At 35.9% G+C, this 13,703-nt stretch overlaps 2 protein-coding genes across 2 annotated transcripts; both read right to left on the bottom strand.

Annotated features, from left to right (window-relative positions):
* Positions 1-607: 607 nt before the first annotated feature.
* On the bottom strand, positions 608-3,577 carry LOC132165569 (eukaryotic translation initiation factor 3 subunit K). The gene is made up of 8 exons (XM_059576192.1): positions 3,327-3,577; positions 3,166-3,222; positions 2,974-3,024; positions 2,773-2,835; positions 2,343-2,393; positions 2,198-2,264; positions 1,374-1,456; positions 608-1,114 (listed from the first exon to the last, which is right to left on the bottom strand). The coding sequence occupies exons 1-8, from the start codon at positions 3,429-3,431 to the stop codon at positions 911-913; spliced, it is 681 nt and encodes a 226-aa protein (XP_059432175.1). The 5' UTR covers positions 3,432-3,577; the 3' UTR covers positions 608-910.
* A 172-nt stretch (positions 3,578-3,749) lies between these two features.
* LOC132165665 (kinesin-like protein KIN-7B) lies at positions 3,750-13,418 on the bottom strand. Its single transcript, XM_059576319.1, has 15 exons — positions 13,229-13,418; positions 11,714-11,963; positions 11,435-11,524; positions 11,223-11,323; positions 10,782-10,895; positions 10,603-10,684; positions 10,165-10,232; positions 9,265-9,324; positions 9,055-9,179; positions 8,302-8,500; positions 6,983-7,120; positions 6,262-6,351; positions 5,252-6,172; positions 4,431-4,735; positions 3,750-4,331 (listed from the first exon to the last, which is right to left on the bottom strand). The coding sequence occupies exons 2-15, from the start codon at positions 11,940-11,942 to the stop codon at positions 4,004-4,006; spliced, it is 2,850 nt and encodes a 949-aa protein (XP_059432302.1). The 5' UTR covers positions 11,943-11,963; positions 13,229-13,418; the 3' UTR covers positions 3,750-4,003.
* Positions 13,419-13,703: the final 285 nt, after the last annotated feature.

Here is a 13,703-nt window from a genome sequence, read left to right as displayed (position 1 = left end):
ATACCGTTAAGAGAGGCGAGGCTTGTTCGGTTAAAGACTTCCCAAGGTGAATAGACTATTAAAAGGAATTACAGCGTTGCACATTTTATTTGCATATATCATCGCTACCTTCGATTTTGTTTTCGTTTCTCAAAATAAATTTATTAACAAATATTAAGGATAACTTCACTGAAAACCCTTGAACTTCTACTCGATTTAACAAACCTCTCTAAACTTCAAAATTTATCAATTTCGTCTCATGAACTTTCAATTGCTCTCAATTTGAATCTTCTCCGTTAAATTTAGCCGTTAGAAATATCAAAAAAACAAAAATATCCTTGATTTTTGTTTTTTTTTTTTTTAAAATAAAAAAACGTTTTGAAATTAAGAGTAAAGTTAAAATTTTTAAAAATATCAAGGGTATAAACATCATTTAACATTTAAAATCTGACGGAAGAATCAAAATTGATTGCAATTGAAATGTCAATGGACTAAATTAAGAAATTTTAAAGTTTGAGGAGAATTTTTCATATCAGATTGAAGTTCAGGGGTTGAAGTTGCCCCCAAATATTATCTGCATAGGCTACTTGTGTACCGGAACCAGACGTTTCAATGGGCAAGTAGATACTTCAGTCAACCATCCAGCTAAGATGTGTTAAGTATCATTTTTTATGCAAAAATGTCTTCGGAAAAAATAAATTTTCTCGAGGGAGCGTAGCCGGATCATCAATTCCTTAAGTCGAGCAGCATAAATTAATTTTTCAACATAAACCCAAAAATACAGGAAAAAAGTGTCCAAAGCAGTCCTCCAAAGAGTAGCATCTCAACAACACGAATGACACGAGGATGGCACCGGAACTACTCTTAGAATCCCAAAGCTTCCTCAGAGAACATGCAACAGAAATGAAAGACTCAGTCTCTGGCAGAAAGGTCAACCAAGAATGGGAAAAATACGGGTTATGTGCTCAAACGGGACGCTATCTGCCGCATTTTTCTTTAGCTCAGGATGGTTGAATTCATTGCGAGGTAGGACAATGAGTTGGCCCCTGCCATGACCTTTCTCAAGAATCCAACCACTATTTGCTACCTGGTGCTCAAGGAATTTGTCCAAGGACAGACCTTCGATGTTGATAGCCTGTAACATAAAAAATTATCAATGCTCATGTCACAAAGCCTAACACATTTTGTTCTTCTTTTAATATTACACATCCTACCATGCATAACCTTGAAATGTTTGGTTTCCATTATCATACTGAAATACATAGTCTTCATCAGCCAAGTGTTCTATTCCTAAATGACACAATCCCTATACCAGCTACAAGGAACTAACCATCAAACCATATTCTAGAAATACAAATCACCATGTGTGGAAAGCACATAGTTTCAAGGCATACCTCAGCGAGCACAGGTCTAGAGACCTTTTGATAAGTCAAGGAAAGGACATGAATTGCATAGGCTTGTATTGCTTGCTCAAAACCTGCATTTTATTTACTTATAAGCAATAATAATGTATGGGCACTGCACCCTAAAACCAATAGAGGAACAAATAGAAAACAGCAGCAAGAGCAGTAACAAAAAATGACAGAAACAATATGGCCAGCACAGAAGTTACACTTTCTAATTGTTTCCTAGAGCGGCAAATCAGAATAATGAGTCATGAGCCATTTGAGCAGTAAAGGAAATAACTCAAATGTTGATAGCACAAGAACTTTAGTCAACAACATATTATGCGGGCCACGAAATGATGACAACAACAACAATAACATCTGTGGTTTACATGCTTATGAAAATACCATACATACAACTATGATACCAGCAGTTGGATCAATATGATCCAAAAATCATAGCCATTAAATATCATTACAGAAATATCTGGAAATTCATTACAATAGCTATAACATGTCCAAAGGAGATATAATAAAGAGGGAAACCATCTGATTATCCAAATCTATAACACCATCTAAAAAGTGTAATATCAGGAGTTGTTGTTCTTGTAGTTGTACGAAAACGTCTCTCCAATGTGTCAAAGGCACTCTCTGTGAAAATAATGACGCCCTACTGTTCTCTTCATAATTCCATAAAATATAGGTATAAAGTGATTCTTCTACTAATAACACGGATTTTTGATAAATGGATTCAACTAGGTAAATGAAATATTTAAATAGCCTAAACAACCGACATATACCAACAAATTTACTCCATCAAAATTCATTACTACCTGGCACAGCTTCAACTATGTGACGACTCTTCGCCGCTTCATCCCAGAATTGACGGAATCTTCCTGTCTGCAAACAAAGCAGGTAAGGGGTGTTCATACTGGAGGCATGGCATATATGAGCCAAGAAACAAAGCAGAAAACATACCTCCAAGTAGTGTGAAAGAACAATAAGAGTCTTGAACTGCTCCTCCATTTGCTGATATAATCAAACGAAAGAAAGAAGGAAAAGTTTGAACAACAATGGCTATGTAGACCAAAAGTTGAGATAAAAGAATATATATCAAATGATATTTTTTATACCATCTATAAAGAAGCTTATGAAAACTGAAGAACTAAAGAAGTTTAGCAAACCATAAATATCAGGAAGCAATTTGCTCTGTCTCATGTAAAAGAACCCTATTTATACATAACCTCTCTCTCTCTCTCTCTCTCTCTCACATACACATGATATATCTATATATCTACTTGGGTAAAACTTTGCTAGAAATCTATAGCAGGGTCATAAACCATGTGATATTGGTGGCAGAATCCAAAAGAAAAAGGAGAAATATGCAAAATCAGAGAGAAAGATTTACCACTCGTTCTGGAATCAAAAAGAGACACAGACTGAAATCCGGAGCTGGCATAGCCATCAGTGCCTGTTCAATGAACGAAAATATTAAAAAAAAAAAATAATAATAAAAAAAAATAGAGAAGAGATTTTATCTATCTAGGCAGCAATGTGTTGGAAAATAATATACTAATTGGTTGAAGGAAAATAGGCATCAAGCAAAGACCTTAACCAAGATGCGGGAGACAATTTGGGTGCTCATTCGATCTGGCTTAAACTGCAACAACCCAATACATGAAAAGGTTTTACTCTTCTTCTTTTTCTCAAGTAATTAACAAAGAAAGAACAACAACAAAGAGATGTACCAAACCAATTATACATGTATGAATGAATGAATCAAACGTGAGAATACAGCTACCTGATAAAGGCGAAGAAGGCAGAGATTTGCATCAAGACTGTATGTTTGTGACGACACCTGGTAAACCAAACAAAAAGAAGCGTCTCTTTATCTTCTTCGTTCGTTCGTTCACCGCCACAAGACAATCACATAATTCAAAGATTAGAGATTAGCGTGCGTACCTGCTCGTTCACGTAGTTCTCCAGATCATTAAGGATGTCCGGATTGTAAGGATTCACCGCCACGAGCTGCTCCACCGTGTACTGCACCTCCACCTCTCTTCCCATTTTTATTTTTCCCAAATCGCAAACCCTAAAACTTGTGTGTTTTTTCTAAGAGACTCAGAGAGAAGGATTTGGGTTTCACTGGACTTCCGGATTCAAGAACCAACGAGGGTTTTAGGCGATGCGTTATCTTAACCCCCCAACACTCTCTATATTCACCTATATGCCACCGCTTCCTTTCTTTCTTTTTCCACCGCTCTCACTCTCTTAAAAAGGACATTTAAAATACTAATTGGAGAAGAATATTTAAATTCTTCCCCAATACTCTCTATATTTACCTATATGCCACCGCTTCCTTTCTTTCTTTTTTCACCGCTCTCGCTCTCACTCTCACTCTCTTAAAAAGGACATTTTAATAGGAAAAAAAATACTAATTGGAGAAGAATATTTAAATTCCACGTCAACAACTTGCCGCGTCAGTGTATCATGTATGAGAAGAATTGTAATTTCTCTATTAGTCTATTACTAATGCAAATTAATTACAAAAATGGTTCTACATTAAGACAAGAAAGATTTAATAATGTAGTTTAAAGTTTAAACCACAGAAGAGAAGAGTGTCTGTCTGTCTGGTTTGGTTACAGATTTAAGAGATTTGAAATTAAATTCCAGCCCATCCATGTCTTCTTATCGGAAGGGCGTGCAAAGTTAAGCTCAAACATCTCCTTACTAACATGTTCGCCGGATTCGCAGAAGCCCACCAACTTGGCAACGATTTCAGCACTCTCTTGTACATGCTGCATGTTATGAGGGTCCGTCCACAATTTGTTCACCAATTGCAATCTCCTTTGTTTTCCTACCGGAGGTACCTCCCATTTTGTGTAAAGCATTTCTCTTTCCTCTGCTGTTAGCTTACAACTCACCCTCTTAGCCAGATATTCCCTTTCTTGCTTAAGAGCCTTGATACTACAATTTTAAACCAATTTACAGAAGAAAAAAAAAAAGGTTGATATAAATCAATGTCCTAATACAAAATTCACTGGTGCAAATGCTTTAAATAAATACCTTGCCGAAACAGAGCCTGCAGGTTCATCGCCTAGAAGTGCGGGGCTTGCATTGCCGAGTTCTGCGAAGTGCTGCTCCAACCATGTCAACCTTTTAAGTTCCACCTCCATATATATCTCATCGGCAGGGTCTCCCCTGAATAACACGTAAAATTGAGTACGGTGCACAATTGAGACATGGCACAAATGCCATAACATCACAATTTGCTTTCTCTCGTCCTCAAACTTTAAGTGCCATGGCTTTGGTGGAGTCTTATCAATTACATTGGGTTCATCAGTTCCGGCCACAGTCTCCAGCTCCAATACCTAAATCAATATATGGAACGAAAGTAGAAGTTAAGCCACCGGCACCGGCTCTCCTTGTTTTGGTTCAACACAATGGAAAAATGAAAACTAACATAGAAATTTCAGATTCCATTATAAAACTTAAAAAAAAATAATAATAATAATAATTTGAAGTATTCAAGATTACTATATTCCACTGACAAACATAAAAAATATCAATACAGCAATTGTACATGTTATACTCTGCATGCTGGCACAGGACACCCACCCCTGGAGGAGAAATAATGATCAAATACCTTTAACCATCCATTAGGCATAAACATTCGACATTACAAAATCAATCATCCATGAGCAAGATGCTTGAGGTTATGATGAATTAATAAGGTTATTGCTAAATTTGTCCGCATGCACTTGAAACTATGAGACATATATAATGGTAACTAGTATAGCTTAATGACTCTTTATGCATACCTAGTAAGAATTTGAATTGTGAAATAAAATATATGGAACTATGGAACATATATGTATGCTTTTTACCTGGCAAACCAGAAGCTGCTTTTGGTATTGTAACTTTGCCACCCGTTCCTTTAACTCGGTAACATAGGCTCTAATGCTCCGAATGTTCTCCTCAGCAGCATTCTTGAACATCCTCTGCATTTTCTTCACGTTAACTGAGTTCGATTGCTGTGTAGCAGGTGTTCCCTCTCTTGATGGGATAAAATGACCATGTTCATCACTCTTTACTGGAGTTGCTTGACAAGGCCTTGGGAATGTAACACTACTAGGCACAACATCATTTTGCTCAGGGACTTTGTTCTCTGTCTCATAATCCATCACCTTACGAGAAGACGACAGAGGTGAGCATGGGGATCGGATTATATTTTGCATGTTTGCATTGTTGCTCATGGCAAAAGGAAGAAACTTCTTCTTTTTAGATTGGGTCTTGCAGTCAGGAGTCTCTTCGCTACTTGCAAAAGATGAAGCAAGCTTGTCTATAGATTCCTGAACATTCTCAAGCTTCTTTTCAAGAGATTCTATAGTGCCTCCTTGAGACTTTAATCGATTTATTTCTTCCATCAGGTTGGCCTTATCGCCAATCACAATTTCTTCTGAAGCGGAGCTAACTGCTTGCATGCCCTTTATTTCAGACAGCAGATTCGCAATTGTTTCAGCAGTTTCTCCACTTCCTATTCTGTGTGAAGCAACCTCCTTATGCAGTACTTCTAGTGCCCGATTTGCTTCGTCACCAAGCTGCCTCTGCAGCTGCTCGAGCTTTCGGATTTCATGCACAAGCATGGATGGATCTGTTGAAGTAACCGATTGCCTCATCATTGCCTGTCTTCCAACTGCATTCCTGGGCCTAGTTACTGGCGTAGATTTACAGGAAACGGATTCATTCTCACCTGGAAAAGAAAGACACCTAGCGACTTGACAAGAAGGCCCACATTGGTCTAACCCCTGAAAGTGTTATATGATTTTTAGACAAACACTCACATGAGATAAGAACAAAACTATAATTGTAGTCATACAATAGTGATCACCAGTACCTTCTGCACTTTGTGTGATTTTCTCTCTAGTTCAAGTTGGGATTGTGCAAGGTCTCTCTGGCGCTTTAGGTCTTCCATCTCCCTTTCCATCTATAAAATGGAACTTTATTTACAGTTAAATATGTAAAGAGCTTGAAGAAAGTCATATTCTTTTTTCATTTTTCAAATCAAGCAAATTCTTTTGCCACTTTTCTATGTCCTTTTGGTTGATATAAAAACTAGTAGCATATACCACTTCCTGATCAAGCTAATGCTCGAAAACCAGAGTCAATAATTAGTTCAAAGCCCAACTCGTACGATGATGTGAAAGACACAAGATGGTATAAAAAATATGACATATATCATCATTCGTGTCGCATTTATATCTAGCCTAGAATTGAGTGGAGAAAAAGAATTCATGTAGCCAGAAACCTTTAATTGGGATTATGGCTTCACTGAGTTAAGTTTATTTGAATTGCATTTTGTTGAAGCCATTTACCATAAGGCAAGACTGTTACAACAGCTAAATGGTTATCAAGACACCAGGATTAAGTCATGTCATTTAAAACATATATCTAGAAAAAAGTATATATATATATACTGGACAACTCATAAGCATACGTCACCACGTTTTAGAATAGAGACGCTTGTCCCTTTCTTTCTAACAACTAGCAACTAACAAATAAAGAAACTTATAGTTATGGAAGTTCCAAATTATTATTTACCCAATAAAAAAGCATACCCGCTGTATTTTTAAGTCCTTCTCCTCGAGTAAAGACCTCAAACATGAAGATGAAGAAGGCTCAGGACTTCGCAGCTCTGCTTCAAGTCTGGCCACTTCCTTCTGTAAATGCTTCACTAGTGTCTTGTCGGCAACAACCTACACAAAAATCCAGTGGCATATTTATGCTCTATTATTGTTCTATGTACTTTGTAAATCATGCAGACGAGGTAACAACACAACAATCACTATGGATAACCAAGAACCTGAATCACTTTTTATTATTGTTTGACACAATAGAAAGATCCAACATTACATATACAAATGAATAAATAAATACATATACATAGATATAAGATTTTATCTGCGTATCTTTGGCTATCAAAATGTTTAAGTATATATGTATACTTAAGAAACAATGGATAGATCAGTATTAACAATATATTGTTATGTTTTCATTAAAAGCAAAATCTTGAGAAGGTCCACCATACTTCCAATCCTTTTTTTTTTTTTTTTTCCTTTTAAATAATTACCGCAAAACAGGTCGCTATTCTTGTGATAGACCGCATACTGCCAAAGTAATATGTTTTCAGCAGTGATTGCATAATTCCCCAAAAAAGTAACTATATAGATACATGTAGACATAAATACATCCACTTATGCTTACATGCGTACACATTCATAAAAGATGTGTGCCCCTATTGGACCCAACAAGCTCAACTTCAGAGTCCACTTACGAGCACACGTCTTGGTTCAAATGCACGAATATTAATGAGAAGTAGAAAGTCTAATTAACTTCCTAAAATATCCTTCATTGTGTATTAGAGGTGAGTACAACTTTGAGAAATTTGTTTACTTTTTCGAAAAATGATGAGGGTAGTTTATGAAAATGTCAAAGTAAATGTTTCTATTTTTGAAAGCTAGACATCTATTTCGAGATATTCTAAAAAGGAAAGCAAGGCATTTAGATTGAACCGAAGCGAAGTAGTTTCTAAAGTCATTAAAAATCATTCTTCCATAAAGCAGCCTCCTGATTCAGCATAATCTGATCTCCTTCATTGCAAAATAGGAGCCCATTTGCTTTATTTTTTAATAAAGAAGAGATCCTAGCTTCTAGCATACTATGTTAACCTTTTCTAAGTTTCTAATAACCTCATCAGTGTGACACTTGACCGAACAGAAAAGTTTGTTAAAAAAATGTCAATATACAGCATGTACTACTAGACATTAAGGACAGATAACAGAGTAATTACTGTCGCAAATATCATTGAACATCAAGTGTTTGTGGCCAATATAACGTACGATTCACCAACTGAAGTATAATTTGTTGATTATCATACCATGTTTACTTGCGCATTGTTGGTAACTTCCTTTGCACTAGTTGCAAACGAGAGTGTATTCCTTGTTTGCTCCACATGGCTCAAAGCTGGACTCATGGTGCATATAATTGCAGTCCGAGCATTTCCCCCTAGTGACGACTGCAAAATTCGTGTAAGTTTTGAGTCCCTGTATGGTACATGACCACTCCTTTTGCCACCACTGCAAACAGGAAAATCGCCAAGACAAATAGTCACTTTGCAGTTGAATTTTCACAAATCAAATATATTTCAATTCCAATACTTTTTTTTTTTTTTTCAAAAAAAAACCGAAGTTTTCAGATCCTATGAGATCCATTCATCAGAAACTTCTAGTTAGTCTTCAGCTGAACTGATTTTTCAAAAACTCATGTTCAACTATCCAGTTCAATTACAAATTGTTTTTTTATAGGTTTATGGTACTGGTATTTTAATAGTTTTCACTTGAAAGCAAGCTACTTGATACAACTGTTAACAAGAATTGAGGGATTTTTTTCCAGAGGCTTTCTTATGTTTCTAATAAAGTTAGCAGTTTTCACATGACAACAACTTGATACAACTGCCATTAACAAAAACTGAGGCTTTTTTCAATTTTTTTTATTTTTTAACAAAACTATATTGAGGTCTCAATAGTTCAGTTTGTTTCCTGAATGTCATAATATAGCGCTAAAACAAACTCATGAACCTGAAGTTCCAAATGTATTGAACCGTGGTGCTTCAGCATTTGCACTTGCTTACCTTAATTTCCTGATCACTGTTGTGAGTGTCAACAAGCTACGGTTGATGTGACTGCCTTCCTTCAATCTTGTACCATCCGCATTTGTTTGGGAGGCACGCTCACTTCCAGCAAGGTCCACAAGATTCTGCAGAGTTCCAGAACTCCAATCAACATAATTTAACAAATCTTTACCATCAAGAAGCCAAAAGGAGGGGAAGCAGATGCCATACCAAACTTGCTATGAAAGATTTAACACGGCCTGAACTTTCCCGCAGGCTACTCTTTATGGTCTGAAACCAAAAAAGTGAAAATTCCAGCGTTATGCATGAATATGTAACCAAGAAACGTATACATCATTATAAACAAGTACAAGAAGATGGATTATATCTGAAACCTAAGAAAGTGAGAAGGATATATCTACACTTGGTAGTTAAAGACATATCATCCTAAAACAGGACGGAAGAGTGCGTAACAACCTAGTTTGTCCTAATCAAAATGAGAGAAGACAATAAGAAAGGCTAATTCTAATTCAAATAAAGCACATGATACCATTGATAAGCAAATGTGAATTCGTGAAAGTAAGGCTAAAAAAACAAATAGATAGAGTTAGCACCGCCTCAACATCCTCCCCCTCCCCCGAACTTTCGGCGCTTTTTCAATCATCCCTCTAGGCTTTAAAAAGTTCGCAATGTCACTCCTACCATTAGGGTTTGAGATTAAATCAGACAAATTATAGGTGAAATGTCCCATATATCCATGTATTTAAAAATTATTTAATTCTAAGAAAAAACATAGAACCCACAGCTTGGCCGTGGGTCAACTCGACAACAAATTTATTTATTTTTAAACAAGGGTATTTTATGTATTTTGGCTTTATCTGTTAGGATTTAACCGCAAATCCTAACAGAGGAATGACATTGCAAGCTTTTTAAAGTTTGATATAATAAATTGAGTGTTTTTAAGTCTAGGGAGATGATTGCAAAAGTGCTAAAAATTCAGAAAAGTTAAGTGAAATTTCCATAAAATTGAGGATCAAGGTATTGTAATTTGTAGTTAATAGTTTACCAACATGTGCATGCATTATTTATACTGGAAAAATCTCATACAAAGTGTCCATTAAAGAAATATACCAGCCTGATTATTTGATGTGATCTTGAGCTTTTATCGTTTAGAGCAGTTTCTCCCACCTGCCTTTGAGCTGCATCAACAAATCTTGTTACCATAAGATCATAAACATTAAACACAATTCAAGGACCATCTTATTAAATGCAGAAGGCTTTATCTCTCATTGCCCATTCAGATTCATGTGGTATGCATAAGGAGAAGGAAAAGCTAGTTGGTATTATACAATATAAGTGAGTTCATTCTAGTAGCTAACAAAGCAAGATTGGATTCTGGTAGATAAAAACTTTTCATTTTTGAGAACCAAATCAAACTAAAAACATACGAGCCCCCTTCATGAGCTTAAGTATTCTTATGCATTGCCAACAGGCTGATGCAAGCACAGTAGGAACTTCATGCAAGAAAACGCCTTGTAGTTGCAGTATATATTTATCTTAGACTCATACCTTCACAGATGCTAATTAAATGCCGTAGATGTTGGCCATCCTTAACAGCTTCTTCGACAAGTTTTTCCACAATGGTCCCTTTCTGTGTTAAGAAAACAAAAACAAGAAACTAAGGGTTACGGCAAAAACATGGTGAGTACATCTAAAAGCTCTTAATTATAAAATATTCTTTCAAGTACCTCAGGATCATCTAGAAGCCGAAGAGGACCAGATTCACGATTCAGAAGGTCTATGACAGTTTCATTGTAAATCTCCATTGCAGAAACTCTCAAAACAAAATCCCTCTCAGGGTGCTGTGAGATTGAAATAATTCACACGTGCAGAGCAGATATAGAATCAACTTGAAAAACTTTTATACCAAGAATTTACATTCAAAAGCAAGAAACAACTAAAGTTTTTGGTAATAATAAGCAATAAGGTTTAAAATGCACGAAATTAGTCCTTTCTAAATCCAATATCATAAGATGGTATAACATTCAACTTAATTTATGGGCTTGAAATTATTATTCTTGCCCTCATTTTGTTTTCATAAATATTTTTCAATGACCAAAGTTCTCCCGCTCACAATATGAATGGGATCTAGAAGAAATATAAGGAATTTTGGTACGAATTGAACTTACATTCCTGATGTGTTCATAGATGTCCTTAACAGCATTTTCAGTAATTCCTCTCATGGTAAATGTCTTACCACTGCTAGTCTGCCCATATGCAAAAATTGTTGCTGCAAAAAGAAATTGTGAAGTACTTAGAATCATCCAAAAGGACGAGTATCACAAGGGAAACATGATTAAAACTTCAAGTTGCTGGCTACATTTGCAGTAACTGTAGTTACCATTCATTCCTGTAAGTGCAGATAAAGCAACATCCTTAGCACCTTCTTCATAAACCTTCTGAGTTGAGCATTCAAGTCCAAAAACGTTATCTGTGATGTGTAAACAACAGGAAATAAAGCTTTCAATTTCTCTCAAGAAGCTAAAGGACGTCAATTTTACTGCCTTAAAATGTTCTAAAAATCCTTTCCAGTTAATGCTAAAAAGAGTTTGACATACAACATAAAAAAAACCTAGACAAAAGCAAAATGAGTATAGAACAGTTTCCACATAACATATACCGAAGGCATAGGTGGTTGCAGTGCGCTCATGATTTGGGTTCTTGAATACAATGGTGTGCTCATCTATGCAATCCCAAGCAATAAGATCATACATTGCTTGTTCCTTCCGGCTGAGAGGCCTCATCCGAACAGTGACTAATATTTTCTCCTCATGAATTTTTGGACCACCTGGGGTGAATGACAGGGTCCTATGTACCTTAGACAATGGAGTCGCTGGAGTCCCAACCATCTTCTTCTTTACCTGTCTCCACTGTGCAAAATTGATAATCATATATGTTAATGGATGAATACACTCTATCTAAAGCAAGGCATTCAATATGATCACATCATTTCACTATATAATCATTGCAAAATAACAATATTATAATCATTATCAATAATAAGTCCTTTCTTTTTTCTTTGGGAAAACTTCACTAATCTCTCGACGCCCATGATCTTTTATTACTTTTGCAATCATACCCTTAAATTTTTAAAAGTGTCAATTTAGGGTTACCGTCTTTCAAAAGTTTGTAATGTCAATCCTCTCGTCAAAATTTAGTGTTAAATTAAATGGTTAATGAGTGAAATCCGATGTTTATAAAATTACAAAAATATATTGAATTTGGACTATGGTATTTTGGGGGTTTCACTTCCTCCGTTATGATTTAACATTAAATTTGGACGGAATGGTTGACTTTGCAACCTTTTGAAAACTAGTAACCCTAAATTAATAAATGAATTTTTCCCCTTTTTCTTTTTTTCTTTTTACTGTATTAGAAAGTCGCATACACATGACACATCCGGTGCACCTTAAACCCATGATCTCAATCTATACCCTATTCTTATAGAGGGAATAGGTGCCATTTGAGGTAGATATCATTGGCATTAATAGTCTCAAGTCTTTTGAAGGTAGACAAACTAAATTATTACCGTGTAATATCTAATATTGGGAATAAATAAGGGGCTTGATTTTAATTCAGCAGCTAATTGTTGTAATGCAATACTAACAAGAATTAGACTGTACAGAAACCTACTTGCAAGAGAGAATACCTAGTTTCTTGAACAAAACTAGTTAAATTTCCTATGTACTCGCATACGAAGTTTTCCCCAAGAAATCGTAAACTCAGCGAATCTCATACATATCATAATCAGCAACAATGTAAAACCTCACGGAGCACCTATCAGAAAATGCACATTTAAATTCTTGTGCATTCAACAAAATCCACCTGAAATTGGTTTTAAGGTTAAAAAAAAAAAGTACAAATATAATTGAAAGAATCAAGAGTCAAAAAGAAAAACAAACTTTTTCACTGCATAAAAACTCAGAAAATTTTCCAAACTCCAAAGGACCACTATTCTTGAAATTTATATATAAATTAAACAGAAATCTATATTTATAAAGTAAATATATAAATTGAAGAAGAAGAAGAAGAAGAAGAAATTGTTGTCCTGTATTTAACAATCCAACAAAAATCACCTGAAATGGAAAATGCAGAGCAAAAAATTAACAAAAGAGAGTAGAAATGAGTTACTCACAAATCACAATGATATATATCAATTCCTCCAGACGGTCGGAGAATCCGGAACGTCGGCAGAGGAAACGACGCCGATTTTGAGTGGGAGTAGGAACGAATGTTTGTTAGGGTATTTTGGAAAATTATGTGAAATCAGTGATCATCGAGAGAGAGAGAGAGAGAGAGATTCTTGCCCTGTGGCTGTGGGGTGGGGTTTGAGCAGAGAGCAAGAGAACACGTAACAGTTAACGGCTATGAGTGTTTCTTTATTTCGTTTTCTTCCGTTCACGTTCGTATGCGCGCACCTGAAAACATGCGAATTTGAATTTTTGGGGGGTCCACCTCCCGCATTATCTTGCAGACACGTCTACGTATCCCACCGCTCTAAGACAAATCCGATTTTCCCCATCCCGGCCTTGATGCGTTTGGGTTTAGTTTGACAGGCCCAGTTTGCAAATTGGACCAATACTGATTACTAATGGGTCTGATCCAATGTG

The sequence above is a fragment of the Corylus avellana genome, chromosome ca11, assembly GCF_901000735.1.
Source record: "Corylus avellana chromosome ca11, CavTom2PMs-1.0".
In the NCBI taxonomy this organism is placed as follows: domain Eukaryota; kingdom Viridiplantae; phylum Streptophyta; class Magnoliopsida; order Fagales; family Betulaceae; genus Corylus; species Corylus avellana.
The sequence above is the reverse complement of the archived record's forward strand: the minus strand, read 5'-3'. Positions and strand labels throughout refer to the sequence as shown.

Bases quoted from the DNA above. Each gene is read 5' to 3' on its own strand.
- LOC132165569 (XM_059576192.1), bottom strand. From the start codon at position 3,431: ATGGGAAGAGAGGTGGAGGTGCAGTACACGGTGGAGCAGCTCGTGGCG. The intron at 3,025-3,165 runs GTAGCTGTATTC...GGGTTGTTGCAG, and splicing joins GCCTTCTTCGCCTTTATCAG to TTTAAGCCAGATCGAATGAG. The intron at 2,836-2,973 runs GTCTTTGCTTGA...TTCATTGAACAG, and splicing joins TCTCCCGCATCTTGGTTAAG to GCACTGATGGCTATGCCAGC.
- LOC132165665 (XM_059576319.1), bottom strand. From the start codon at position 11,942: ATGGTTGGGACTCCAGCGACTCCATTGTCTAAGGTACATAGGACCCTG. The intron at 11,324-11,434 runs GTAACTACAGTT...TTCTTTTTGCAG, and splicing joins TGCACTTACAGGAATGAATG to CAACAATTTTTGCATATGGG. The intron at 4,332-4,430 runs GTATTTATTTAA...TTAAAATTGTAG, and splicing joins GCAGGCTCTGTTTCGGCAAG to TATCAAGGCTCTTAAGCAAG.